Source organism: Vanrija pseudolonga, chromosome 2, assembly GCF_020906515.1.
Source record: "Vanrija pseudolonga chromosome 2, complete sequence".
NCBI classification, from domain to species: Eukaryota; Fungi; Basidiomycota; class Tremellomycetes; order Trichosporonales; family Trichosporonaceae; genus Vanrija; species Vanrija pseudolonga.
This window is the reverse complement of record NC_085850.1, coordinates 983,932-1,009,582: the sequence shown is the minus strand read 5'-3', so window position 1 is coordinate 1,009,582 and position 25,651 is coordinate 983,932. Positions and strand designations below refer to the sequence as shown.

The window sequence follows — 25,651 nt, the reverse complement described above, 5'->3', positions numbered from 1 at the left end:
GCAAGGGATGGATGGGATGCATACTAGCAGCATGCCAGCAGCCCGCCGTGATGCGAGAGCGTGACAAGCGTTCCGTTTGTTCGTTTGTTCGTTCGTTCCGGCGGCGCGCCGGCGCGCGGGCGGGCGCGTATCGTGCGATCGTACCGTGCAAGCTACCTGCTTCGAGCATATCCATACTCACTGACGAGAGAGCAATGTTACGCGTCCTGGCGCAGGGCAGTTACGTTGTGCTTTCGACCCCGTTTGCGCCGGTGGCATAAGGGATCGTGCAGTACCACAGTGCTGGTGTCGCCGTGTCTCTCGGCGGCAGCTGGCGCGGCGGGGCGGCGCAGAGGGCAACTCGAGCAGCCAGCCAGCCAGCCAGCCAGCCAAGAAAGACCCTGCCTGGCTGCGGCATGCTGTTGCAGCCCTGCAGCCGCCGCTGCTGCTTTCTCCGAGAGGGCGCCCGCCGCCTCCTCGCTCGACAGACACGCAGGACAGATGCATCGCGTCTGTCCGTCGGGGGTCCAGACTGCTGGATGCAAGCAAGTAAGGTGTCCCCCGAAATGCCCACCGGCGTCGCTCGCTCACTCCTTGGCAAGTTGAGGCGCTCACGCTCGCTCGCGCTCGTTCGCCGAGGTGCGTCTCAGCGCCAGCGAGCGCCAACGCCGCGGCGAGGCGCCGCGCGCGCTCGCTGGCTGTCCTGGCTGTCTGCGCCTCCCTTGCGGCGCGCAGTAGCATGCATGCATGGCTTGCGAGTAACCCGGAGGACGTTGTCTGCGTGCGCGATGGACGTGCTGCTGCTGCGTGCAGAAGCCTATGCAGTAGTTGCCGGCCCACCGGTGTTGCGTGCCGTCACGTCCAGAGTGGGAACCCTGCTTGCCCCTGGACTGTCCATGGTGAGCCGTGGGTGGTGGTGGGTGGGTGTGCCGCGCTGTTGGTTCCATTCATTCCGCCCAAATTCAAGCAGCGTGCAGCGTGCAACGACGCAACCAGCCAGTCGGGCAGGCACACCACCCCCGTCCGTCGCCCATCACACTTCTCCGTCTTGCTGCAGCAGCATCCTCGAACACAAGACACACACACGACACTTTGCACACCCCAAGTCTGCAGCAGCAACACGACGACGCGCGCGCACACGCACGCACGCACGTACCGCCCCTTGCTGCCGACTCGCTCGCTGCGCCCCGTCCGGCCGCCCGCCCGCCCGCTTGCTCGTGCTCCTCGCAGCACGCGGCTGGCTCACGGTCATCCCGCACGCGCGCGCGCTGCCTCGCGCGCACAGAGCACTCTTGCTGCCTGCCTGCACCTTGGGCCCTCCGTCTGCCCCCGGCTCTATCCCTCTGCACGCCGCACGCGCGCACACTCCGCTGCTGCAACACAGGCCGGAGAGCTGAGCGCAAGAGCATTGCAGCCAGCCAGCGGCCACCAGCCAGGCAATTGTCGTCGACATTGACACGACCTCGCCTCGCCTCGCCCACTTGCTCGCCCACTCGACTACCATCCGCGCGCGGCATCACCACTCGCCCTCGCCCGGCCCGCCCGCTGTCGCCCGTGCGCACACCGACTGTTCTCTAGCATCAGCAACAAGCAAGCACAAGGCAGCAGAGGCAACGCACCAGCAAGCAGCTAGCAGCAGCAGCAGTCGCTCGCCAGCAGCCAGCACGCCTGGGCCTTCCAGAGTCCCGGGCAAGTCAAGGCTAGCTCGCTCCTCCTGTCACTGCAGCGTTTCCACAGGCGCCCCACTCGCTGCCCTCGTCGACAATCTATCCGTTTCGCCATCACACGCCCCGGGTCTCGACGAGGCATACACGCCCTCTCGGTTTGCTCGCCCCGTCCGCCGCCCCCTTCCACCACGAGGAAGTAGTCGTTTGACCTCGGACGCGCGCGGCCACTCGTCCCTCCCCTCCCCCATCTCTGCTTCTTTCCCTCGCACAGCTCCCCGCCATGGCCGACGCACGCCATTCTTCCTCGATCATATCGGCCCAGTCGGCACTCGAGGGCCTCGGAATAGTTGATCTCAACGACCCAGGCCCATCTAGCCATGCCGCAGGCAACGGGTATCGCCCTGTCGACTACTCCAGCAGCAGCGCAGCTGCCAACAATAACAACAACAACACGCATCGCGCAATGTCTCAATCCCACTTACCAGCAGCAAGAATCGACCTCCTCCTCCCTGACAGCTCTGGTGCAGTCCGCGTCCCAGAAGGCCAACGCTATGCCGTCCGCGCCGTCTACGACTTTGAGGCCACCGACGAGTCGGCGCTGAGCTTCAATGCCAGCGACATCATCGAGGTCCTCACCATGCTCTCGAGCGGCTGGTGGGACGGCATGCTCGGCGAGGCCCGCGGCTGGTTCCCCAGCAACTATGTCGAGAACATTGACGACCTCGACTCAGACGACTTTGACGGCGTCGATGAGCCCTACGAGCCATACGACGACGTTGTCGACGACTACGACGACCAGTACGACGTGGAGATTGCCGCTGATGGCAGGGCAATCGCACGCAACGGATCGGCAGCAGATGTCCTCGGCCTCGAGGAGAGCCTAGGTCACGGCTGGGGTGACAGCTGGGGAGGTGACACGTCGGCCACCTCGCTCGACAATCTCGCCTTTGAACTCATGGAAGGTCGTAGTGACGGCCGACAACACTCTGCACGCGGCCAGCTGCGCGCGGACCGTGCGTCCAAGCGTCACACTGTGACGGCTGCTGACTACGAAGAAATCGACGATCCAGACCTGACCCTCAGGCCTGCCCATCACTCGCGTGGTCAGCCACAGGCGCAAATCTCGGCTGCTCACTACTCGCACGGAAACGATGTCTGGGTCCCAAGGGCGACCCCGCAAGGAAATGTGAGCAGGCTTGTTGCGGGAGAGACCAAAGGAGTGCTGGACTGACTGCTTTTTTCCCTCTCAGATCTTCTACGTCAACATCCACACCGGCGAGGAGCAATGGGGCCTCCCAGGAGATGGCGACGAGGATGCCGACGGTTTTGCGCGACTGGCAGAAATGGATCACTTGAGCGAACACAGTGTCGAACAACGCGATCTCGATGGCCATCGCTATTATGGTGGCGGCCAAGGACAAAGCAGGAACTACCAGCACCAACGCAGCGCCTCGTCCTTTGATCGTTCGTACTACCAACCACCACAACCGCATCACATCCAAGAGCGCGCGCGTCGCCCCGCATCCACGTCGTCAACAGTGTCTCGCGCGTCGCGACCGCCCTCGTCTTCAATGGCCCCAGACGACGTGTTCGGCATCCACCCAAGCCGCGCAGGAGTGACCGTTCCTTACCCATGGTCGGTCGGCCTCAGTGATGACGGCCGCAACTACTACTACTACAACCAGCAGACTGGCGAGACGCGCCGCGACCCCCCGCCCTCATCCACGACAGTAGACGGCGTCCTCCAGGATCCACCCCCCCGTCGCGCGAGCGTTGGAGCCACAATGCGATCTGATGCTCGGAGGTCTATCACAACGCGTCGACGCGCACAGACCGACTGGGAGGACAGGATACGCTCTGCCGTTGCTCCGCTCTACGACGAGCCAGAACGCTTGACCATGGCTCAGCTCACAGAGCAGGTCACCGACGCCATCAACTCTCTCTACAGCGCTGCTGTCGCAGGTTCGGCAGCGGAGGAGGAAGTCGCTCTGGCTCGCGATATCCAGTCTGGATCGGGCATGGCTGTGGCCGTGCTCAACGATGACGCTGCCGTTCGCCAACTCAAGGACGGTCAGGCGCGTCTCACCACAGCCATCCGCCATCTCATGACCGCCTTTGGCTACGTTGGCCCCATTCTTCCTCCCCCAGGAGGCATCGACTCGACCGTCAGCGAGCCCATGCCTCGCCCGCCTTGGGTTGATTCGTTGAACCTCATGGGCGTTATGGGCCTCCTATCCATGTCGATCAGCAACACCATTTCGGGCCCTCGAGCTTCAGATGTTGGCACCTCATCGTGGAATGCCGTTATGCGTGCTATCACCAAGCTCCGCGACCTCATCGACGACCTTCCCAACGTCGTGCTCGCCCATGTGCCCGCTGCTGAGCGCGAGAATCAGCCAGCAAAGCACCTGGTCGCCTGGTTTGGAGCCGAGTCACTTGGTGATTTCATGTCGGGACGATTTGGCTTTGGTCCTGCTTTGGATACCGTCCTCCGCCCACTCGACCAGGCCGCCGTTGTCGAGATCCAGAAGTTAAAGGCCGAGGTCGACGCCGTCGTCCGCGCCGCCAACACGTCTGCCGACGGAGGCGTGCTTGAAATCATTCGCGCGTCGGCTCGCTTCAGAGACGCAATCGCCCACATTGACGTTGCCGTGGCCATTGACCTCGATGGCGACGCATCTGAAGAAAACGGATCCGAGACGCTTCGCGAAGAGGAGATCAGGCTCTACGCTGACCTTGTGGTGCAAGCCCGTCATGGCATTCGCGACTTGGATGACGCCGCCATCGCCTTAGACACGACCTCGGCCGACATCTACCTGCGCTCCGACACGCCAGGTTCCCCGGCCTCGCTAGAAGCTCTCACAAAGGCAGTCACGACCGTCTTCCGTGCCCTATCGGCTCTGCTCGTGGTCTCCCAGCAGCAGACCGCGGCGATCGAACAGGGAGTCGTCCGCGGCGCCATGGGCCAGCGTTCACCCGGTGGTGCCATTCGTCGCGCGGCTGCCTCTGCTCACGGGCGCACGTACTCTGTGGCCTCCTTTGAATCCCACCGCTCGCACCGGTCACACGATCTCCAGCGATTAGCAGGAGACACGCATACACGGTCAAAGTCGATGGCGTCGTCAGAGTCGAGCGCTACTCAGCCAACTGGGCCAGAGAAGGAGGTTCTTGAACGCGAGGAGATTCAGAACCGCCACCGATCTATCGAGTCAAGCCACCAGCCTTCGTCTCGCCGCCACTCGCAGTCGACCATTGCGAGTCAGACTAGCGTGGCCGCCAAGAAGGCGACCGATGCGTCCAGCTCGCAGACGTCGCTGCCGTACCAGCAAGAGTCTGAGGCTGGCAGTGTGCGCGCGAACAACCGCGCCAGCATTCTCAAGGCCGTCCCCAGTTTCCTCCGGAATCGTTCCAGCAGCGATGCCCCAGAGGAGCCTCGCACCAACAGGAACAGATCGGGCAGCAAGAAGCTGGCCAAGCTGCTTGGCGACGACACGTTCTCTCGAACTCAGGGGGCATCCGTGCCCGCAGTGCCCTCAACGCCTGTATCCCCTGCCGCACCTCCTCCTCCCATGGCCATGATGGGCAAGTCTGAGCCCTGGTATCTCGCCACTGCCTACCCACCTGGGGAGATTGTGGAAGATGACAACCACGTCCTCAAGGCCGGCACGATCCAAGTTCTGGTTGAGCGTCTCACAGCGCACACTGCGGCCGACACAAACTTCTTCAAGGCCTTCATGCTCACATACCGTTCGTTTGTGACAACAGAAGAGCTCATCGATCTCCTAATCGAGCGGTTCGACATCCAGCCGCCTCCTGGGCTGAACGAAGAAGAGCTCATGCAGTGGACGGTCAGGAAGCAGACACCTATCCGCCTCAGGTACGGGCTGCGAGCTTGGACGATGTGCTAACCTGCCCAGAGTTGTGAATACCTTAAAAACTTGGCTCGACCAGCACTTTGTCGAAGGCCAAGACGAGGAGCTCCTCGCCAAGGTCGAGGCGTTTGCGCAGGCACGGACAGTGGGCGCGAAAGAGATGCTTGTCAGGCAGCTTGACACACTCATTGGACGAAGCGTGAGTGCGCTCCTTCTTGACGATCGCTGACAAGGTTAGCGTAAGCGCCTTGACCTGAACGCCGCGCGCCAGACGGGCAAGGGCATGGCGGCTCCTCCTGCTCCCATGCCGATCAAGTCGCAGCCAGGCCGACCGGTGACGTTCCTCGACTATTCCGCTCTCGAGATTGCGCGCCAGCTTACAATCATGGAGTCGGGCTATTACCAGCGCATCAAGCCGATCGAGTGCATGCACAAGGCGTGGCAAGCCGAGAACAACACCGAACTGGCCCCCAACCTCATGCACACAATCACGGCAACCAACCGCCTGTCGCGCTGGACGTCGCTGCTCATTCTTCGCAGCAGGAACGTCAGGGAGCGATCATTGGTTCTTCGCCATCTTATCGCCATTGCCACCGAGCTTCGCCAGCTCAACAACTTTGCCGGCATGGCGGGCGTCTTCTCGGGTCTGTCTGGCTCTGGTATCACGCGTCTCAAGAAGACGTGGGAGCTGGTCCCCGACAAGTCTATGCGCGAGTTCAATGCGATCGAGGACACAATGGACCGGACCAAGAACTTCCAAAAGTACAAGGAGATGCTCAAGACGATCAACCCTCCTTGCGTGCCGTTCTTTGGTTTCTACCTCTCGGCGCTTGTGTTCATCGAGGAGGGCAACAAGGACTTTGTGGTCGCACAGACTCCAAACAATTCGTCCATCGCCATGACACCGTCAACCTCGACGAGCTCGATCCCTCGTGCACCGTCAATGGCTGGCACGACGCGCAGCGCTGCTACCACCGCGACATCAGCAACCAACGGGCCTCGCCAGTCCAACGAGTCTGGCGGCCCGCTGCTGATCAACTTCTTCAAGCGCCAGCTCACGGCCGATGTGCTGCGCGACATTCAACAGTACCAGTCCCAGCCATACAACCTGGTCGTGTACCAGCCTGTGTTGGACTTTATCGAGGAGGGCATGACCGACGCCGAGCGCGACGACTCGGACTTCTACGACCTTAGCTTGCTTCTCGAACCCAAGGATCCGGACGCACACGCTCGTGCTCTGCAGAGCAGCGTGAGTAGTAACACTGGGGCGATGGCGGAGCTGTATCGGGTCGACCGTGAGGGAGGAGCGGTGTCGGGTTTGGAACAGCGCTGACTATTACAGGCATGAGGTTCTACTGAGAAGCAGGCAAACAGCAACAGCAATAGCAAACCCCACCCAGCCCCAAGCCCCTCACCCTACCGCGGGGGCTCTCAATAACCTTTTCCTTTACTTTCCGTTCATCATAGTGGTAAATTCAAGTGTAGAGACATCATATCGGGCTCACGGCAACAACACATCTTGTCGCTGTGGCGCCTGTTTCCGCCTGGGTATGTAGCAAAGGTGGCGGACAGCACGGCGCCATGCATAGTGTGGAGAATAGGGCAATAGTACAACTCGGGTCGGCTTGACACGCTCGCTACCACTTGATCTCGTGGATGAGCACGACCTTTGTGCTCTCGCCCTGCCAGCCACGGTCGCCGCTCGCCGTGATGAGGAAGCGCGATGTGGGGTCGACAACTGGCGTCGTCAGTTTCGCAGCAAGCAAGAAGAAACTCACTCATCGACGAGATGATACCGCCATGGTGCCCTGCAATGATGCGGAATGGCGGGCGCGAGCGGCTCTTCTTGATGCTCTCCTCGGGCTGATAGTACTCGAGCGTGTTCCACAGCCTGATGTTGTCCTGCGACGCGGTGGCAATGTGCCGCCCATCGGGGAACGCAACGATACAGCTGATTGGTCCCGAGTCGGCCGGTGTCTTGAGCGTGCGGAGGAGGTTGGGTGCCGTGGACGAAGCTTTGCGCACGTCCCAGATGTCGATTGTGCCGTTTCGCCTGCCCGCCAGCACCTGGTTGCCGTCTCCGAGCCATGTTGCCTGGGACGGAGGTTAGCAGGCGTCCACACCATTGCGGCGTCACTCACCGACATGCACCATGGTGGCGCCTTCTCGCCTGGCATCAGCCTTCCGACGCCCGTCTGCTCCCCGCCCTCGCTTGACGGCACGCGGCGGTCGATGAGGGTCACCTGGCCGTCCATCGACGACGTGAGGAGGATGTCGTTCGAGAACTGGCGATACTCTGTCGGCGAGAGGAGCGGGATGCTCGCCGCAGCTGCTCTCGAGCTGCTGGCCTGTGCGGACGCCGCGGCGCCGAACAGGTGAGGCGTGGGCGCTGATGACCCGTTGGCGGTCGGCGGCGAGGTCGCTTTCGTCGTCGTGCTTCCTGGGAGCGCGAGGCCGGGCGACGCCTTGGGCGTTCCCCCGGGCAGTGCGAGACCCAGCCCGCTTGGGGGTTTGACCGTTGGTGTCGGCGTCGAGACTGCGGGCACGATCGAGCCTGCCAACGCGTCGGCCATGGTCACGTCACCTGCCTTGGACTCCTCCTCGCCTTCTGCATCATCGTCGTCGAAGAGCGGGTCGTAGGATGCTGCGCTCTTGGCATCATCGCCTTCGCCATCTGCGTCCGCGTCGCCATCCGCCATCGTCACGTCGGCCGCGGGAACAGCTGGTTCTGGTGCCCCGGGCGTCGTGCCGTTGGCTGCTGCCCCATCCTCAGCCTTCTGATCCGCCGTGAAGAAGTCTGGCCCGACATTAACTGATATGCTTGGCCCGTCACCGTTCTCAGGAGGTGGTGAGGTGGACGTCGCGGCGTTGAGGGGTCGTAGTCCGATAGACGATACTTGCGCACCGTGCGTAGGATACGTCCGAACCACTTGGCCCGTATTCAAGTCCCACTCCTGTGCCCGTTAGCATCTGCGATAACCAGCACTACACACCTTCACTGCTCCGTCCCATGATCCACTGATGAAGTGCGGTTCGGTATCTAGCAGCTGGAGACACGACACGACGTTGCTGTGGCCCTTGAGCGACGTGATGAGGTGGCCTGGCTCGTGGCGGAGGGAGTAGAGATTGATGGGACCAGACTGTTGCTGTCAGCTTTCGAAGTCGGCACCTAGCTAGACGCACCTGAGAACCTGCCAGCGCCCAGATGCCATCTGGCTGGCACGCCAGACTGAACACGGGCTCCGTCTTGCTGCTGGACGCGCCGGCGTTGTCCGTGACTGGCACCTCGCACGACCACCATCCTCGTCCAACACCAGCCTTGTGCACGCCTTCACCGAGGCCGACGACTGCACGCTGCTGCGCTGTCATGAGCTGGGCGCCGTTGACGCTGCCCCAAAAGTCGTACGAGCGGACGAATCCGTCCTGCGACCCGGTGAGGAGGTACGAGAGGCAGGTCGTCGACGCGATGGCGTGCACGGCCGACGGCAGCGGGATGCCAACGATGGCCTCGATCGTCAAGGACGATGGCGGCTCGGTATAGCCTGGGATGAAGAGCTTCCGGCGCATCATATGCGGCGGTGGTGGCTGCTCGCCGGGAACGATGGGCTTGAGCTCCTCGGTCTTGGACCGCCGCGAGGCAACTGCGGTCAGCTTGTGGCGCGACGAGAACCAGACCCACCTTCGGCCTCCTCGACATCCATCTCCTGGTCGGCCGGGCCGGTGGCTCCATCGTCCTCATTGTCGCCATCGTCATCGTCATCGTCCTCATCGTCGTCTTCATCGTCATCGTCCTCATCGTCATCCTCATCGTCTCCATCTCCATCTCCATCGTCGTCATCGTCATCTTCATCGTCATCCCCATCGCCCTCCTCGCCATCGCCTTCTCCATCGTCGAACTGGTCGTCTTCGAAGCTGGGCACCATTGTCAGCGATCATGGTCGAGCCGCCGAGGTCATTGCCGTCGAGAAGTACGACTTACTCGGCCTCTTCCTTTCCGCCATCATCCCGGAGCTCCTCCTGCAGCAAACGGTAAGCATCAAACGGGCGAGGAGTTCCATCCGACGTACCTCATCCTCATCCTCGTCCTCCTCGTAGTCGTTCTCTTCTTCGTCCTCGCTCCTCATTGTTGTTGTTCGGTTGAATGGAAGTTGCAAGATGAACAAACGGATCCAAATAGTCGGTGGTGATTTGGGTGGAGGCAGCCACCACCCAGCCAGGCAGCCGGCGGTGGGCGGTGGGTTGCCAGTGACGCCTTTCGTCACTGGTCGAACCGAACCGCCCATCCACCCACCCACTGGCAACGTTCGTATCCATCGACACCTTCCTTCACTCGTTTCTCCTCAATCGCCAGCTGCACATCGCACAACAGCAGCTCAGCACCGTGGCTCCCGCACCCTCTACAATCACCCTTCTCGTGCATAGCCTGCCAGATCGCCCAGCATGTCCGGCACCGGTCCCCGCGAGGCCATCTTGTGCGTCATCTCCCTACCTCATCCCCTTGCCTTCGACTGACAACCCCTCAGCCCCACCCGTATGAACCTCACCCTCACCAAGGGTCGTCTAAAGGGTGCTCAGACCGGCCACTCGCTCCTCGCCAAGAAGCGTGACGCCCTCACCACGCGTTTCCGCCAGATCCTCAAGAAGGTCGACGAGGCCAAGCGTCTCATGGGCCGCGTCCTCCAGCTCGCGTCCTTCTCCCTCGCCGAGGTCACGTACACTGCCGGTGACATTGGATACCAGGTTCAGGAGAGTGTCCGCAAGGCGAGCTACACGGTCCAGGCGAAGCAGGAGAACGTGTCGGGTGTGGTCCTCCCCGCGTTCGAGGGCGTGAGGAGCGCGACTGGCAACGGTGAGTATTTGTGGGGTGTTGTACGGATTTGTGCCATTTTCGCTGACCTGTGCAGACTTCAACCTCACTGGTCTCAGTCGTGGTGGACAGCAGATCCAGAGGAGTCGAGACACTTATGTCAAGGCCGTTGGCACGTTGGTGGAACTGGCCTCGCTCCAGGTGAGCTTCAGGAACGATAGGCGCAAGCTGACCCCAGACTGCATTCACCATCCTCGACGAGGTCATTCGCGCGACCAACCGCCGTGTCAACGCGATCGAGCACGTCGTCATCCCCAGGCTCGAGAACACGATCTCGTACATCAACTCTGAGCTCGACGAGATGGACCGGTGAGTGCAGCTAGCTCGGTCATTGTGAAGCTGACACCCCGCAGTGAAGAGTTCTTCCGCCTGAAGAAGGTGCAGGGCAAGAAGAAGCGCGACGCCGCTCGTGCCGAGGGCGAGCGCGCAACTGCCAACGCCGAGGTCGAGGCTGCTGGCGGCGAGGTGCACAAGGACGACGGTATTGGCGGCGGTGCTGCGGGCGGCGGAGACATGCTCGACCAGGACAAGGATGACGACGTTATTTTCTAGTTTCTTAGTGGCCTCACAGATGTTACACATTGTTTCGTTAGCGGGGGGAGCCAGACGATGCTCGATATCAATACCTTCGTCGATAACATCGCGAAGAAGGGTGTCGTGATAGTGACGCAAGGCGCAGCCAATTAGCAGTCGCCTTGCATTTCTAATTGGCACGTGCACCTGATTAGGATTACTTTGTAATCTCCCCCACCTTATGCAGCCCCCTACCATAATTCACAAGCAACAACAATCGCGACGCTGCAACAACAATCGCAGCACCACCCACACCATGTCAACATCACAACAGCAGCAGCAGGCAGCCGAGCCCGACTCGTACTTTGAGCGCGAGCGTCAGAAGCTCATCCAGGAGATCTCGAGCGTGCGTAGCTGCTAGGTGCTCTGGATGCTGACGCCGCAGGGCTTCGAGGACCTCCTCACCCACACCAACGTGCTCAACCGTACGCTGGAGGAGGTGTACGGCGTCGGCAAGGACTTCAACACTGTCGCCGAGCTGTGGGGCCAGTTCCAGAAGATGGCGCAGACGAAGCAGGTGCGGTGGGCGGCTGTGGTCAAGAGAGATGTGTTCAGCTGATGCGCATCACAGGAGCCGACTTCCGAGACGGGCGTGCCGGGCACGGGAGGGCGCAACTTTGGAGCCAGCGTCGCGCGATAGCTGCGCCTTGATGGCTTTCCCCGCGCGCGCCGAGCGCAGCGTACACACGATACCCCGCACTCATACCCATGCAATAATGTACATCTGTGAACAATGCTGAATGCCGGCTACGGGCTCTAGACACACCTCCGTCTGCCTCCTCTGCTGCGCGTGATCTCGCCTGGGTCTCGCCCACCCTCACCTTCCTTCCCGCCTGACAGCCCCTAGATCTCCTCGTCCTCCTCGTCATCGGACCAGTCCATGCCCATGCCGAGGTCGGCACCCTCGCCCTCGTGCGCGTACGGCAGCGGGACGGCGCCGCGAGCCTCCTTCTGCGCGTCCGTGAGCTGGAGGTTGAAGGGCAGGTGGAGGTCGGCGTGCGTCGTGGGCCGCTTGGCCTCCGTAGGGGCAAGCACGGGTTGCGTGTCGACCACGGTGTCGAGTGGCGCGCTTTCCCATCCCCCTGTTGTGGCCTTGCGGAACCCGTCGATCGCACGAATGAGCGCCTTGGCCCCTCCGGTCGGCTTGCGGAGGAGCACCTGAACGACCTGCTCGTCCGCGGCGCCGACTTCGACGCCGTCCTTGGCGCGCAGAGCGACGTCGTCGCCCACTTTCCGGGCCCGCGCCGTCTCGAGCAGCTGCCAGAAGCGCGGGCTGTCGTCCGCGGGCGCGAGGTACGCGCGCGAGATGTGCTCGACAACGCGGGGGTTCACGGGTGTGAGGAGCGCGAGGGCGGGCGAGAAGGTCGCGGAGATCAGGTCCTCTGTGAGCTCGTGGGACGCGGGGAGGACGAGGATGAGGCGCGATGGGGCTGGGGAGTGAGTTGTTGCACAACGACCTTGTGCCCCGCCAACTCACCCTTCCGCTCCTTGACGGCGTTCAACAGCGTTCGGACAACCCGCGCGGCGATGGCGGGAGAGTAGTCCTCGCTCAGGATGTCCGCCGCGTCGACGAATGCTTGGAAGCTTGATGGCAGGGCATCGCCTGGGGTCGTCAGCTTCACCTTCCTCGGGGCTTGGCACGCACAAGCCTGCTTAACCTTGGCCTCGACGTCAACCGTCTCGCTCGAGAAGCCCGGGACGGTATTCGTGAGGTCCACTGCTCGTCCGCCTCCGCTCTTCCAGTCGGGGAGGTACGACTCAGGGCTATTGCGCGCCGTGACGAGAAGGCTCGGGCCGCTGGGGGTCAGCTAGGCCCATCTCATGGCAGCTTACCGTGACGCGCCGCGCCGCAGCAGCTCGCGCACCAGCGGCCATGCAGGTGCTGAGAGCGAGTCCTGTACCACCACGAAGGGGTGCGGCGGCAGCGCCGTGTTGGCGAGTATTGACTCGAGCGTGGACATGGTGGTCGTTGTGGTGGAGGAGCAAGACGAAAGTTCAAGTTCGAGCGGAAGTTGGACCCGCTTTGATCTCGCTCGGACGTCGGTGACTTCGGCGGCGGCGGCGCGGCATGACGGCGTGCGGCGCGGCGTTGTGACAGACCTCCCTCAGGAACATCAGGACACCACCCACCCCCGATAGCCTCGGACTTCGACCCAGCGTGGGGTTGAAAGCACATTAACGAGAGGATAACAAGATATCAGGCAACTTTTATACCCTTGCACTCTGCACCCCCTCTCCCCACATATCTCTCATCTTGCATACACTGCCAATCTGTTCATATCGCCCCGCTAGTCACGCTCATCACCATGGCCCCTCACAAGATTATCATTGACACCGAGTGAGTATCAGTGGTGGTGCAACGGGCCTCCCGTGCTCCTGCAGCTTTACCTTCCCCTTCGCAAGTGTGCACTGCTCATGCCCCAGCCCCGGAGTCGACGATGTGCTCGCTATCCTCCTCGCTCTGTCGTCGGTGAGTTGGGTTCTGCCTCTTAGGGTTACTAACTCCACAGCCCGAGGTCGAGGTCGCGCTTATCACTGCCGTGTTTGGTGAGCAGCGCCCTCTGACGTGCCCAGCTGACGACCCAGGCAACACGCACGCCCCAATGACGTTCAGCAACCTGCTCAAGATGTACTACAACCTGGGGCTCGAGTTCGCTGCCAACCCCGAGGCGCGCAAGCGCTTCCCCCTCGTGTCGAGCGAGAAGAAGACGCTCGTCGCTATCGGCGAGAACGGACCCATCGGGGGCGAGAAGCACGTCGCGACGTACTTCGTGAGTCCGGCGTCTGTGTGCCAGCTCTAACGACCCCCAGCACGGTCCTGACGGCCTGTCAAACATTGGCGAGACGCACCCCGAGTTCTCGCCGCCCCCGAGCAAGCCAGAGGACGAGCACGAGTTTGTCAAGTTTGTGCCACGAAAGGGCTGGGAGGCGATTCTGGACGTGCTCCGTGCCGAGCCCGCCGGCACCGTGTCTGTCGTTGCCTTGGGACCTTGTGAGTAACTTCTCCCATCACCTACCTGACACCACCACAGTGACCAACGTTGCCTGGGCCGCCCGCGAGGACCCCGAGACGTTTGCGCGCGTCGCCGAGGTCGTGTGGATGGGCGGTGCGCTCGACGTTCCGGGCAACACCTCCCCTGTCGCCGAGTTCAACTGCTTTGCCGACCCCTACGCCTTCGCCTACCTCCTCGACGAGGTGAAGAAGGGCGCCTTCCGCTTGGTCTTCGCGCCGCTCGACATCACGTCGCCCCACATGATCCCGTTCTCTGACCTCCTGCACCCTGCCGACGGCCCCACGAAGCCCACGCCGCTGCAGGCGTTCACGACGTCGTTCCTCACGCGCGTGCGCGGCCTGCAAGCCAAGTTTGGCCTGCCCGACGCGATGGAGATGCACGACCCCGTGGCGGTGTGGTACGCGATCGGGAACCGCGGCAGCCCCGAGCTCGCCGCCGGCTGGTCGGTCAAGGGTCGGCAGTTTGCCGTCGAGCGCAACGGCGAGATCACGCGCGGCATGTGCGTCGTCGACCGCCGCGGCACCGACGAGTCGACGGGCAACCGCGCCGAGGACGAGGACCTCAAGGGCGCCGGCCTGACCAAGGAGAGCGCGGCGACGCTCGGCAAGGAGGACAAGGCGGCCAGCAGCGCGCCCCTGCCCCTCGTCATCACCGGCACGCCGGGCACACCCGAGCTGCGCCGCCTGCTCCTGGGGCGTGTGTTTGGCACGGCCGTCTAGATCTGCGCATTGTGCGGGGTATGCATGCGGGGTGGTAGAAGCGCAGAAGCGAGAGGCTGGCTGGTGGAGGCGGGGCGTGATTCTTGGCTTGTCGTCTATTGTTGCCACTGACCCATCTAACTCTTATCATGGCACCGCCTGGCGCCGCCGCCGCCGCTCAGCTCCTAATCATCGACCTCTGCGACCCCGAGGCCGGATCAAAGGACCACAGTCCGCCGTCAGCCAGCTGCGCGTTGTGCGGCTCGGCGATCGGCGGGTGCGGGTGGCTGGGAGATTGGCACGCCCTCGGCCTCTCGGCGCGTGTGGGGCACCTCGACTCGGACGGGCCCGTCGTGCGGCATCACAGCACGGCGGTGCACGACTACTGCCTCGGCATCGTGCAGGAGATCGCCGGCGCCGAGAGGCGGGTGGTGCTGCTCGCATTGGCCATCCCCCTGTGGGCGGCACGACGGCCTCTCCCTGTGATCAGCGTCGCCGACGCTCGCCACCTCGCCGACCCGCGCGAGCCGGGCCAGCCGACGCCACTACCAGCCCCTGCGATCGTCGCCCGCGCGGCTCAGCACGGCTTCGCTGGCCTCCCCGAACCGGTCCTCCACCGCATCGTGCACTTCCTCGTCGCGGCGGGCACGCTTGCGGACCTCCAAGCGATGCAAGGCACCTGCTCTGCGCTGCGCGCGCTCCCGCTCGGCGGTGGCGTGTGCACTGCTGCCGGCCTCGGCGCCGCCATGGCCTTCAGCGACCGCCTCGCGCGGACCTGGGGTTGGGCAAGCCCCGCGTTCGACGGCGAGCTCGTGCGGCCACTGGCCGAAGCTTTCGCTCGCGGCAGGACTGACGCCGCGGCTCGGGACACGCTGCGCTGGTGGCTTTGTTCGCCTGGTTGGCGGGCACGGCGACGCGTGTGGGCTGCCGTTGTCGCCTGTGCCGCGGCGGCACGCGACACGCCATGGTAGGGCATGCATCGCAGTATCCGAGCGTGTTACATTGGAGCCTCACCGTGCGAATGTGGCACAGGGGCACAAGTTAGAGCACCAGCGTAGTCGCCACGCCGAGGACGACGAGGGCGAGCGGCGCGGTGAGCGCGCCTGCGCCACTGCTACCGCCGTTGGCGACCGTCGCGTTCCACTTCTGGAAGTCTTTCGGCCCGTACCCCTTCTGCCAGCCCTTCGGCAGCTGTTCCTTCGTGCCGGCCTCCTTGATCTCGAAAACCTCGGAGACGGCGATCGTGGCTGTCGAGGGTCAGCCAGTCCGCCACAAACGCACATACAGTCAGGCGAGCTCCCGGCACCTTGGGACAGCTCCCAGGAGATGTAGTACCCAAATCGCGGGGGCGGGTGGTAGTTTCTCTGCGTCAGTGAGCGCCCCAATGAGAACAGAACGCACGGGCTGATGGGGCCGGGGATGAAAGGGTGCCCCAGCTGAGCGTACACGAACGCCTTGGACCCGGGCACGTTGGCGGGGATCCGCGCGTTCCACACCGCCATGAGCGTGTACCGTGTCAGTGACTGGCCCGTGACGTTCACGTGTGCGAGGTACAGCCAGTACGTGGGCTGTTTCGCGGCTGTCCCGTCCCACTGCTTCGTGTGGTTGTACGCCCCGTTCCACTGCCACCCGACGACGCCGGTGCCGTCCGCCACCCAGTAGTCGCCTGCGGCGGGGAACGTGATACGCGTGCCCGGCACGTTGTGCGCCCTGGGGCGTTCCCACGGGGGGAGGGTGGACGTCGGCGAGGAGGGCGGCGTGTACCGTGTGGTCGTGTACGCTGATGACGCAGGGCTGGACGAGGGCGCGGTGGTCGACGAGACCGCGTCGGTGGACAAGGTGGAGTCGGTCGAAGACAGCGCGTCAGTGGACGACACCGAGTCGGCCGACGCCGACGGCGCGTCACTGCTCTGGGCAAGGGCACTGGCGGCGAGTAGGAGAGGAAGGAGGAGCATGGGGACGCGGTTGGGAACCACGGCCCGCTCGCCCACCCACCCACGCTACTTTAATACTCTTGGCATGCCTCGCACCCCGCCTTTCGGGTCATGCGGCACGCGCTAGCTCGATACCCATCTTCACCGCTTCCGCCGTCACTGGCGCGAGCTAGCGCAGCACGTCATCTCCATCAGCCGGGGCGACGTCGATGCGGTGATCGCTGGCGTAACATTGCATTATGGGTTACTACTGCGCGTCTACTTGCCGTGTCCGATCGACTCGTGCGAGGCACACGTTGCCGCGCCGCCACACCCCACCCACCGCCACATGTGGCACCCGGCGGCGATCACTACAGCAGCACCAACGCGCCGGCAACGACGCCGAGGAACACGACCAGCAGTGGCGTGGTCAACGCCACAGCCCCGGGCTTACCTTCGCTGCGGCCGCCCTTCTCGGTCGCATTGTACGCCGCCTCGTTGAACCCCTTCTCCCAGCCCTTGGGCAGCTTCTCGGCCGTGCCGGCCGGCTTGACCTCGAACACGTCCGAGATGGCGACGGTGCCTGGGGTGTGTCGGGTGTCAGCTCCTCGCACACGGCCAGGCGCGGCGCACACTCCCACACACGCACTGTTCTCGTCGTCGCCGCCCTGGCTCCAGATGAGGTAGTACCCCGTGCGTGGCAACGGCCTGATCGTCCTGCCTCGTCAGCTCGCTTTCTTCCACGACGCACTTGTTAAACTTGGGGAAGACTTTGAGGAACGGGTGCCCGAGCTCGGCGTATGCGACCCCCTTGCGGGCCGGCACGCCGGCCTGCAGGCGGACGTTCCACGCCGCGACGAGGCTCCACTTGCCGGCCTCGGTGCTCGTGTTGATGTGCGCCAGGCGGATGTAGTGGTCCGCCTTGGAGCCGTTGTTGTTGTACGCGCCGTCCCACGACCACTGGACCACGCCCGTGCCGTTCATGACCCAGTAGTCGCCGGTCGAGGGGAACGTGATCCGTGTCCCGGGCACCTTGTGCGCGCCGGGCGTGCGCCATGGTTGCGTCGCGGTTATCGTGGGCTCAGTGTTGAACAGCGGGCTGCTGAGCCACGTCTTGGCCGGCGTCGGGCCTGGCGTCAGCGACAGCACATAGCTCGTCGGCGCGTCGCTGCTGTTCTGTGCTGCAGTCGAGGTGGCGGCGAGGAGGACCGTCGCGAGCTGGATGAGGAGGAGGAGCATGGCGAGCGGTGTGGTTGCGTGCAGCGGCACGTTCGTTCATTCCCCAAGCTGGTTTTAATATTACCGCCACAAGTCTTGGCATCGCTAGCCTGCGGATGGGTATCGGCGCGGCACGAGCTGGAACGGCAGTCTTGGGTCGGCGCTAGCGTGTGGATCTTGTTCGCCTCATCAGCCGTGGGCTAGTGCCGGTCGTAACCGTTACATGCAGCGTAGCGGTGACGGGCGGTCGTGGCCGCAGCTTGGCATGCATCGCGTTATTTGTACGAGGCGGTCATGCATCGGCGGGGAGAGTGCATACGCGTCCAGCTGGGGCCACCGCCACTTTGGCACGCTACGGGACTTAGAACACGAGTGCCACGGCCGCACCAAGCAGCACGACAAGCAGGGGAACAGCGACCGCCGGCGCGCCGCTCGGCTTGGCGCTCGGCTTCGTGCTGCTGGACGGGAAGAGGCCAGCGCCGGCGCTGCCCGTCGCTGAGCCGCCGTAGTGCTCGCGCCCGAAGCCCTTCTGCCACCCGGACGGCAGCTTCTCCTCGGTGCCAGCAGGCTTGATCTCAAACAGCTCAGAAATCGCGACGGTCGCTGGCGGCGTCAGTACCTACCACTCCCACGCCCACTCACAGTTCTGCGTGCCCTCGTTGTCCGTCTCCCAGACGAGGTAGTACCCCTGCCCCGGGGCCGCCTTGAGCGTCCTGCGGTGTCAGTGGCGCCAGCGCCCAACGCACTTGTTACTGATCCCGAGCAACGCAATCGGGTCGGTGTTGACGAACGGCTTCCCGATCTCAGTGTACGCCGAGCTGTATTTCCCCAGCGCGTCGGAGGGGACGAGCACGTTCCACGTGTTGATCAGCACCCACTTGGCCGCGTCGGTGGACGTGTTGACGTGCGCGAGGCGGATCTTGTGGCTCGCCGCAGCGGTGTGGAACGCGCCGTCCCACGCCCAGCTGACCACGCCGGTGCCGTTCGCGACCCAGTAGTCGCCTGCCTTGGGGAACGTGATGGACGTGCCCGGGACGGAGTGGGCGCCGGGGGTACGCCACGGCGCGAGTGAGCTTGTCGGGCTCGGGGCGACGCTTTGCGCGAGGGCTGTGGTGGCGAGGAGGAGCGGGAGAAGGAGGAGCATGGTGGGAGGAGCTGAGGGAGGCGCGCGACACGTTCGTCGTCGTGCTCGCTCGTATTTATGCTGCCACAGTCGCGGATGCCACAAGTCTTGGCATTGGCAGTGTCTCACTTTGCATACTGGCACCAGGCACTGGAGCGCTGGAACAGCGGTGTGGGGAGGGCGGGCCATTAGCTTGTTAACCATGTTCGCGATCGCGGTGTTCACCGCTTCCGGCGGTCAATAACGGGCTAGCGCCAGCACGTCGACGACGAGTCAGCACGTCAGTACTCCTGCTCGTATGTAACGGTCGTCACCTTCACTCAGGTTACGTTGATGCGGGGATACCTAGGAATGGCCGCCGCCGTGAGTGGAGCGCGCGATGAACAGCCCGGGCCGTCCCCAATCAGGCAACTAGTATCAATGCCATATGGGTGTCTATAGTTTCTGATGTATTCCCACCCTACCTTGGCGGAACACCACCGGGCAGATCTCGAAGCATCATGACCACGAGATCTGTTCGCGTCTCAGCCAGCGACAGCATAGTTGTCGCGTTGTTGAGCTCGGCCAGGTCGGTCTGGTCCTTGGCGTTGAGGTACTGCTCAATCGCTCCCTGGAGGTCGGGTCGGTCGAGCTTGGCCAGCAGCGCCGCTCGCTTCTCCATCTCGCGTGATCGCCTCTGCACAATGTTCGCCAGCGTCTTGTACACGCCCGACAGCAAGAAGCCGTACGCCTTGCGCAGGTCGATACCCCAGAGGTGGTAGTCACTGCCGGGGAACATGTTGCGTCCCTTTGCAGCCGTCTTTGGCACCTCCTGGATCTCGATGAGCGAGAGCTTTTGCAGCTCTGAGAGAATGTGCCGTGCCTCGCGCAGTGGAATCATGGCGCAGTCGCGGACCTGGGCGGTTAGCTGCTGCTAAGTTCGAGTGGTCAGCTACTCACCATGGTTTCACTAGCGTAGCGAGCACGCGCGACGACAGCCAGCACACGCGCTGCCTTGTCGTCGATCCGTTCCCGCACCAGCTCGATGAGCAAGCTCGCCTTGAGCGACGTGCAGATATTCTCAATCTGCACCCAGTACACGGGACTGGAGTGATCCGAGTGCGACAGGAATCGTGAGCCCGTCTGATCTGTTGCCAGGTCGTCTCCAGACATGACGGCGAGGTACTGGCGCACAATCTCGGGGATGCCCTTGCTGCCCACTCCTGTGATACCTGCCATGAGCAGCTTGTGCTGCGAGGTCGGGATCTGGTCGACAATCTTGTTGATACCGACGCCCTCTTCTGTCCGCAGCTCCTTCGGCTCCTTCTGGTGTTCGATCGAGGCCTGAAGCACCGCACGCAGCACCTCGGCCGCGGCAGCGTTCCAGCGGTCCTCTGCCGCCTTGATGAGCATCTCGTTTCGGATCAAGACGTTGAACTTGTCATAGTTGACTCGGAGTGGGATGTGGTCGTGCACCTCAAAGTCCGAGTCGTCCACCTTCTCCTTGGTCTTCATCGCGCTAGACGATCCCTTCTTGCCGACCTTGTTGGTGACCTGGCGAAGGGCCGAGGCGGGGTCACGGAACTGCTTGCGCTCCTCGTCAATCTCATGGGCTGCGGTCCTCCTAAGCTCGGCCAGGACGTTGACCGAGTGCAGCTTCGTGCCAGCTGACGCAGACTTTTCTGCGAGCTTCGCCTGTGGCGAGTTCGTAAGATTCCAAGACGGTGCAACTCTGCCCACCTTGTACCGCCTGTCAATCTGGTCCGAGCGCAGGATCAAAAGTTCAGCGCAGGTGGGCTCAATGTAGCCTCGCCGCAACAACTTGACGACGGTCTTGCGCAACGACAGGGTTTCTGGCGGGTAAGCGACTGTAATAGGTGTTGTACCCACTTTGCCTGTCGACAGTTGCATTGCTAACGGTCAAGACCTCGGGCGTCGTGAGCTTGCCGTAGAGAAGCAGCTGGCGGACGACCAGGAGAGCCTGGAATGTCAGCTACACCCGCCGGCTTTGGCCTGTTGCCACCCACCTCTTCGCCATAGTTCTGCTCCGTGAGCGCAAGGATCCGTGGCCAGCGCAGACGGAGGAGACACTCGGAGACGTCAAACTCGTACATGTCCTCCTCGGGCAGGTCGCGGTGCGACGCGCCGGTCGAGCCGACGAGGTTGTGCTGGATGAGGATGAGGAGCGCGGCGTTGGCCGTCTGGCGAGAGATGCCCGCGAGACGGTACACGGTGGCGGCGGTACAGCGGCCGCGGTTGAGGAGCGTCGACGCCACGCGCTGGGTTGTTAGCGGTGCTTGAAGCAAGAACCAGAAGCACTCACTCCCACAACGTCGCCGAAGGCGTGGCGCACAATGTGCTCGCACAGCCTGACGGCATCCTTGCCGTTCGTGTTGATTGCGTCCATGTCGCTGTCGCCTGTGGGCTGGGCGAGCCGCGCGAGGAGTGGAGAGGCGAGATGCAGACGCAAGTGGAGAAGGAGAGCAGATCGAGGCAGATCAACTTGTTGCAAAGGGCGGCCTTGTGTGCAGTCGCGCCGCCAAATATTTCATCACGTGACTAGAACAAAGATTAGAACTTGGTGGCGGCGGGCATTAGAACAACCTATAGGACAAGGGTTAATGGAGAGTGGGGGATGCCTTGTTGTGCACAAATACAAGCCCACTGCAACAATGCATGCTATCCAGAGCGGGACATATGATTCCTCTACCTTGTGTTGTCCTTGTCCCCCCCTTTGCCTCGTCTGACCCACTCGACCCACATGGGTTGTTGTTGTGCACAGACAATGCCACCACAACACCTTGACCAAAACAAAAGTGGGGTGTGGGCGGTGGGCGGTGGGTGTTGTTGGTTGGAGGCCGATTTCGGCCAAGCCGCACGCAATATTCGTCATTGCCCATCCCGTCCAGCCAGCCCACCTCTTCGCTTCCTCTCCATCCGACATCTCCCAGTGCACATCCCTCCCCATCAAATCCCCCATCGCCGCCCAGCCCACAATGTCGGACGGACCCTCCCTCCCGCCGCTCAACCCCGAGAAGACGGCGAGCGGCATCGTAGTCGACCCGCAGACTCTGGAGCGCGTCATCCCCGCGTCGCGGCGCAAGGACGGGACGTGAGTGGACGTGACTTTTGCGGCGCGTACTCACACCACACACAGCGTTCGAAAGGAGCAGAAAATCCGCGCAGGCTATGTGCCCCAGGAGGACGTCGGCGCTTTCAAGCCCCGCAGACAGCGCGAGGCCGAGGCGGCACGCGGCGTCGTCCCCGGCAGTGGACGTGCCGACCTCGCTACCCTCGCCGCTGCGGCCGAGGCAGCAGAGGCCGAGCGAGCAGCCAAGCCGAAGCACGAGCACAAGAACTGGGACTCGGAGTCGGACGATGACGACGAGGAGGCGGCCGTCGCCGCGTTCGGCAAGCTCAAGATTGACATCAAGGACGAGGCGGCGTTCCCTTCGCTAGGCGGCAAGCCGGCGGAGAAGCCAGCGGCCGCGCCTGAAGCAGCTGCAGAGCCATCAACGTCGACGTCGCCGTCCAAGCCAACGTCGGTGTGGAACAAGAACCAAGCACCGCCAGAGCCCGTGCCGGCCCCTGCCCCCGTCCCAGCCGCGACGGCGTCGACACCCCGCCGCTCCGAGCGCCTGCTAGACCGCGTCCCCGACTCGTCCTCACCACGGTGGACGCGTGGCCGAGGTATCGGCGGTCCTGGCGGACCAGGTTCGAGAGGGCCGTCGTCGCGCCAGTCGTCCAGCACGAGCGAGTACGCGTCGTACGCGCCGCGCGCGCCGGCCAACCCGCACCCGATCCAAGGCGGACGCAAGGGGCCGATCGGGCTCGCTTTCCCTCCGCCCATTGACGCGGCGCCGTCGCCGCGTGGTGGCCGTGGTGGGCGGGGTGGAAGAGGCGGTGCCGGGAGCAACGGCTCGCCGCGGACGCCGAGAAGCGAGCCTGCTGCCCTCGACGCGACGCCAGCGCCGGCCGAGCCCACGTCCCCCGAGCCCCGGGTGCGCCGCGAGATCCGGGTGCGTGAGGGCGGCCCTCTGGCTGGCATTCGCAGCCTCCTCCTCCAGAACCAAGCGAGCGATAAGATCGTGGCGGCGGAGCGCGCGGCCAGGGAAGCGGACAAGCCCGCGCCGGCGAAGCCTGCGGCGGAGAAGCCCGCCGAGGTGGCCGACAAGGCGGGCGACAAGGCTGGCAGCAGCAATGGCAAGGCTGGCGACAGTCCCGCCGGCAAGAGCGACAAGCCTAGAGGAGGCAAGGGCGACCGTCCTGAGCGGAGCAGGCCCGGCAGCAAGGCCGACAAGGCGGGTGACCAGCGCCCGGGCAGCAAGGCCGACAAGGGGGGCGACAAGCCCAGCGGAGGCGGTGGGAAGGGCGACAAGTCGGACCGACCCAAGGCCGACAGACCCAGACGAAGCGACACTGGCAACAAGGCCGACAAGCCAGGCAACAGGGCCGGTAACAAGGGTGACAGGCCAGACAAGCCTGCCGGCAAGGCTGCCGGGGAGCCCGACAAGCCCGCCATCAGGCCTGCTGGCGAGCCACAAAAGCCTGCACCAGACGCGGCACCAGTGAAGGCACCAGCCCCCGCCCCCGCCGTGGTGCCAGCGCAGGAGGAGCAAAAGTGAGCCCTTAGGCTCGCATCTTGGTCATATTAGAATCTGCATTGGAGGACACTTAGCCCGTTCCCTATACCCTGCCATAATCAGCCATGCAATACGTGCATCCTAGATCCTATACAGATGTGGCTACCCGGCTACTTTTTGAACTCGAGGACATTGCGCTTCATCACAACGTCCCAGTTTTGATCCCACGTCGACCACTCGGTCTCGCCGCCGTCGGGCGAGGAGCGGCTCAGCCTGGACCCCGCCTTGGGCTTTGCCGCCGCCTCGAAGAACGACGAGAGGTGGTTGAGCTTGTCGGCTTCGGGGAAGTTCTCGAGCGTGTCCTGATGGGTTAGAACGGCATTCCCAGCCTTTTAACCCACGATCAGTTGCTCGCCCAGCTCCTCGGCAGTGTTGAAGATGCGGCCGTTGCGTCCATCCTTGACCAGTTCGTCGATACAGGCGAAGCCACGGGCGAGAACAGGCACACCACAGCCAAACATGTCGACGACCTTCATGGGCAGGTCGCGGCCTGAGCTGCTCTGGTGCATGCTGACGCCGAGGTCGGTGCTGCCCAGGAGGATGGGGTAGTCCTTGGCTGAGACGAACTGGCAGCGAACAACGACGTCAGGCCAGGCGCCCGAGTTTTCGCGTTTGGCAACCTCGGCTTCGAACTGTTTGCGGAGCGCGCCCTTGCCTGTGATAACCATGACGACGACGGGGAGCTTCTTGGCGCCGGCCGTCTTGGCCTTCTGGTAGATGTCCAGCGCCTTGAGTAGCAAAGAGAAGTCCTCGTCAGCGGTCCATGACGTAGATGAAACGAGGAAGGCAGGGCGGTCGGGGCGAAGTTCGACGGTGCCCGAGGGCGTCAGCTCGGTGAAGGCAGTCTTCTTGATATCCTTGGTATTGATGAAGTCGGGAAGAGGCGGCTGGACCTCGGGAGTGATGCGCTTGAACAGCTGCACAGGTGAGGACGGAGAGCCACGAGACACCTACCTCTAAGCGGTTGATCATCTCGGTGCGGCGGAACTGCGCTGGTGGGCGGTCATGCAGGACAGCAGTGCGGCCGCTGGTCGTGTGAGCCATGGCCACGGTGACGGACCTACCGAAGGTGCCACTCCTTGACAAGGAACTCTTCCAGCGCACGTGTGACGAAGAGGTGGCAGTATGCGTCCTGGCCGAAAGTGCGCTCGAACCTGCAGAGAATCAGTAATGCCACGGGTACTGGTAGCCGACGTACCACTTGGCGATGCGGACCAAGGGCGACTTCTCACCAAGCCGCATGGCAAGGATCGAGTAGCCCGTGTTGTGCCAGTCGATGATGAGCCTTGAGCGCGTTGTACCACAAATAAGCTGAGCGAGGAGCAGGGTGGGGATAGAGGGTGGGTTCTGGACGTCAGCAGGTGCGAGAGACCCATGTAACACCTACCTGGACCAGAAGGATCTGGGTGTTGCACGGGACCTTGAAGATGGCGAGGTAGATGACCGAGATGACTTGGTAGACGATACGAATAGGGGCTCTCAAGATCCAAGGCAGCGCAAGGAGCGGCTTTGGTGGGTTGGCCAAGTGGAGCAGATGGACCAGAGGCGTCTCGAGCAGTGCTGGGATCGGGGTGGTGTCTGCTGGGTCAGTCCACCAACCAAGGCCCTCAACCCACCGCCATATCCGATGACATAGGTGTCCCAGCCGGCCTTGGCCAAGCTCTCGGCGTGGTACATCATACGCGGGCTCCTTCCAATGTCGCCGAGGACGAGGAGGGTGGCTGTGCGATGCCTGCTCGGGCGCGTCTCGATGCGGTGGGCAAAGAGGACAAAGAGTGTCATGGGGGGGACGATGAGCGCTGCAAAGATGGCGAACACGCCCCATACTGGGATTGCGTTGGGGTTGTTGTCCCCCTTGAATATGGCGTTTTCCATTGCTGGAAACTGTGTCGGTGTAGAAGTGTTGACAAGAGAGAGAGTGTGTGTGTGAGTGAGATGCGAAGGCTTTCGGGATGGAAAATGGGGGCGGGGGGGGATACTTTGCCCGGGAATGAGGTCATGCGAGCCAAGATTGATGGCGCCTGGCTGGCGTTCACGGGGCGCGCGACGTTGCACGGTTCAATCGAGCGAGGGCAAGGCAGGGCAGGGCCCCGGTCCGGATGGAG

General features: G+C 63.2%; 12 protein-coding genes across 12 annotated transcripts; 6 read left to right on the top strand and 6 right to left on the bottom strand.

The window, feature by feature from the left end:
- Positions 1-1,051: 1,051 nt before the first annotated feature.
- On the top strand, positions 1,052-6,866 carry CDC25_0 (Cell division control protein 25; the record flags this gene model as incomplete). Its single annotated transcript, XM_062768668.1, has 5 exons — positions 1,052-2,832; positions 2,897-5,523; positions 5,564-5,717; positions 5,757-6,767; positions 6,861-6,866. Exons 1-5 carry the CDS (start codon positions 1,927-1,929, stop codon positions 6,864-6,866), a joined length of 4,704 nt encoding a protein of 1,567 aa, XP_062624652.1. The 5' UTR covers positions 1,052-1,926.
- SPT8 (Transcription factor SPT8) lies at positions 4,815-9,642 on the bottom strand (the record flags this gene model as incomplete). The annotated part of the gene is made up of 10 exons (XM_062768667.1): positions 4,815-5,520; positions 5,561-5,717; positions 5,757-7,256; positions 7,297-7,612; positions 7,660-8,472; positions 8,512-8,658; positions 8,702-9,159; positions 9,198-9,430; positions 9,498-9,535; positions 9,586-9,642. The coding sequence occupies 8 exons, from the start codon at positions 9,640-9,642 to the stop codon at positions 7,156-7,158; spliced, it is 2,163 nt and encodes a 720-aa protein (XP_062624651.1). The 3' UTR covers positions 4,815-5,520; positions 5,561-5,717; positions 5,757-7,155.
- Positions 9,643-9,819: 177 nt separating this feature from the next.
- On the top strand, positions 9,820-10,974 carry vma-8 (V-type proton ATPase subunit D). The gene is made up of 5 exons (XM_062768666.1): positions 9,820-9,990; positions 10,042-10,367; positions 10,423-10,526; positions 10,564-10,694; positions 10,739-10,974. The coding sequence occupies exons 1-5, from the start codon at positions 9,959-9,961 to the stop codon at positions 10,935-10,937; spliced, it is 792 nt and encodes a 263-aa protein (XP_062624650.1). The 5' UTR covers positions 9,820-9,958; the 3' UTR covers positions 10,938-10,974.
- Positions 10,975-11,139: 165 nt separating this feature from the next.
- DAD1_0 (DASH complex subunit DAD1) lies at positions 11,140-11,640 on the top strand (the record flags this gene model as incomplete). Its single annotated transcript, XM_062768665.1, has 3 exons — positions 11,140-11,304; positions 11,344-11,475; positions 11,530-11,640. The coding sequence occupies 3 exons, from the start codon at positions 11,140-11,142 to the stop codon at positions 11,596-11,598; spliced, it is 366 nt and encodes a 121-aa protein (XP_062624649.1). The 3' UTR covers positions 11,599-11,640.
- An 81-nt stretch (positions 11,641-11,721) lies between these two features.
- Positions 11,722-12,919, bottom strand: LOC62_02G002160 (uncharacterized protein; the record flags this gene model as incomplete). The annotated part of the gene is made up of 3 exons (XM_062768664.1): positions 11,722-12,388; positions 12,436-12,755; positions 12,792-12,919. The coding sequence occupies 3 exons, from the start codon at positions 12,917-12,919 to the stop codon at positions 11,802-11,804; spliced, it is 1,035 nt and encodes a 344-aa protein (XP_062624648.1). The 3' UTR covers positions 11,722-11,801.
- Positions 12,920-13,127: 208 nt separating this feature from the next.
- On the top strand, positions 13,128-14,725 carry SPBC1683.06c (putative protein). The gene is made up of 6 exons (XM_062768663.1): positions 13,128-13,296; positions 13,383-13,428; positions 13,469-13,505; positions 13,545-13,729; positions 13,770-13,950; positions 13,991-14,725. Exons 1-6 carry the CDS (start codon positions 13,265-13,267, stop codon positions 14,689-14,691), a joined length of 1,182 nt encoding a protein of 393 aa, XP_062624647.1. The 5' UTR covers positions 13,128-13,264; the 3' UTR covers positions 14,692-14,725.
- Positions 14,726-14,819: 94 nt separating this feature from the next.
- On the top strand, positions 14,820-15,641 carry LOC62_02G002158 (uncharacterized protein; the record flags this gene model as incomplete). Its single annotated transcript, XM_062768662.1, has 1 exon — positions 14,820-15,641. One exon carries the CDS (start codon positions 14,820-14,822, stop codon positions 15,639-15,641), a length of 822 nt encoding a protein of 273 aa, XP_062624646.1.
- Positions 15,642-15,711: 70 nt separating this feature from the next.
- On the bottom strand, positions 15,712-17,822 carry LOC62_02G002157 (uncharacterized protein; the record flags this gene model as incomplete). The annotated part of the gene is made up of 5 exons (XM_062768661.1): positions 15,712-15,917; positions 15,956-16,450; positions 17,038-17,166; positions 17,233-17,300; positions 17,335-17,822. The coding sequence occupies 5 exons, from the start codon at positions 17,820-17,822 to the stop codon at positions 15,712-15,714; spliced, it is 1,386 nt and encodes a 461-aa protein (XP_062624645.1).
- A 340-nt stretch (positions 17,823-18,162) lies between these two features.
- LOC62_02G002156 (uncharacterized protein) lies at positions 18,163-18,945 on the bottom strand (the record flags this gene model as incomplete). Its single annotated transcript, XM_062768660.1, has 3 exons — positions 18,163-18,404; positions 18,444-18,514; positions 18,548-18,945. 3 exons carry the CDS (start codon positions 18,943-18,945, stop codon positions 18,163-18,165), a joined length of 711 nt encoding a protein of 236 aa, XP_062624644.1.
- Positions 18,946-19,331: 386 nt separating this feature from the next.
- POLR3C (DNA-directed RNA polymerase III subunit RPC3) lies at positions 19,332-21,366 on the bottom strand. Its single transcript, XM_062768659.1, has 5 exons — positions 21,227-21,366; positions 20,931-21,182; positions 20,794-20,884; positions 19,864-20,756; positions 19,332-19,819 (listed from the first exon to the last, which is right to left on the bottom strand). The coding sequence occupies exons 1-5, from the start codon at positions 21,308-21,310 to the stop codon at positions 19,385-19,387; spliced, it is 1,755 nt and encodes a 584-aa protein (XP_062624643.1). The 5' UTR covers positions 21,311-21,366; the 3' UTR covers positions 19,332-19,384.
- Positions 21,367-21,811: 445 nt separating this feature from the next.
- Positions 21,812-23,528, top strand: LOC62_02G002154 (uncharacterized protein; the record flags this gene model as incomplete). The annotated part of the gene is made up of 2 exons (XM_062768658.1): positions 21,812-22,015; positions 22,061-23,528. Exons 1-2 carry the CDS (start codon positions 21,900-21,902, stop codon positions 23,526-23,528), a joined length of 1,584 nt encoding a protein of 527 aa, XP_062624642.1. The 5' UTR covers positions 21,812-21,899.
- A 103-nt stretch (positions 23,529-23,631) lies between these two features.
- Positions 23,632-25,459, bottom strand: TUN (UDP-glycosyltransferase TURAN). Its single transcript, XM_062768657.1, has 7 exons — positions 25,163-25,459; positions 24,934-25,124; positions 24,745-24,893; positions 24,611-24,700; positions 24,501-24,573; positions 23,888-24,463; positions 23,632-23,848 (listed from the first exon to the last, which is right to left on the bottom strand). Exons 1-7 carry the CDS (start codon positions 25,419-25,421, stop codon positions 23,657-23,659), a joined length of 1,530 nt encoding a protein of 509 aa, XP_062624641.1. The 5' UTR covers positions 25,422-25,459; the 3' UTR covers positions 23,632-23,656.
- Positions 25,460-25,651: the final 192 nt, after the last annotated feature.

Bases quoted from the DNA above. Each gene is read 5' to 3' on its own strand.
- SPBC1683.06c (XM_062768663.1), top strand. From the start codon at position 13,265: ATGGCCCCTCACAAGATTATCATTGACACCGA. The intron at 13,297-13,382 runs GTGAGTATCAGT...CTCATGCCCCAG, and splicing joins AAGATTATCATTGACACCGA to CCCCGGAGTCGACGATGTGC. The intron at 13,730-13,769 runs GTGAGTCCGGCG...AACGACCCCCAG, and splicing joins AGCACGTCGCGACGTACTTC to CACGGTCCTGACGGCCTGTC.
- TUN (XM_062768657.1), bottom strand. From the start codon at position 25,421: ATGGAAAACGCCATATTCAAGGGGGACAACAACCCCAACGCAATCCCA. The intron at 25,125-25,162 runs GTGGGTTGAGGG...CTGACCCAGCAG, and splicing joins CTATGTCATCGGATATGGCG to ACACCACCCCGATCCCAGCA. The intron at 23,849-23,887 runs GTGGGTTAAAAG...CTAACCCATCAG, and splicing joins AGCTGGGCGAGCAACTGATC to GACACGCTCGAGAACTTCCC.
- POLR3C (XM_062768659.1), bottom strand. From the start codon at position 21,310: ATGGACGCAATCAACACGAACGGCAAGGATGCCGTCAGGCTGTGCGAG. The intron at 21,183-21,226 runs GTGAGTGCTTCT...CTAACAACCCAG, and splicing joins CCTTCGGCGACGTTGTGGGA to CGCGTGGCGTCGACGCTCCT. The intron at 19,820-19,863 runs GTGAGTAGCTGA...CTAACCGCCCAG, and splicing joins GCTACGCTAGTGAAACCATG to GTCCGCGACTGCGCCATGAT.
- vma-8 (XM_062768666.1), top strand. From the start codon at position 9,959: ATGTCCGGCACCGGTCCCCGCGAGGCCATCTT. The intron at 10,527-10,563 runs GTGAGCTTCAGG...AGCTGACCCCAG, and splicing joins TGGAACTGGCCTCGCTCCAG to ACTGCATTCACCATCCTCGA. The intron at 10,695-10,738 runs GTGAGTGCAGCT...GACACCCCGCAG, and splicing joins GAGCTCGACGAGATGGACCG to TGAAGAGTTCTTCCGCCTGA.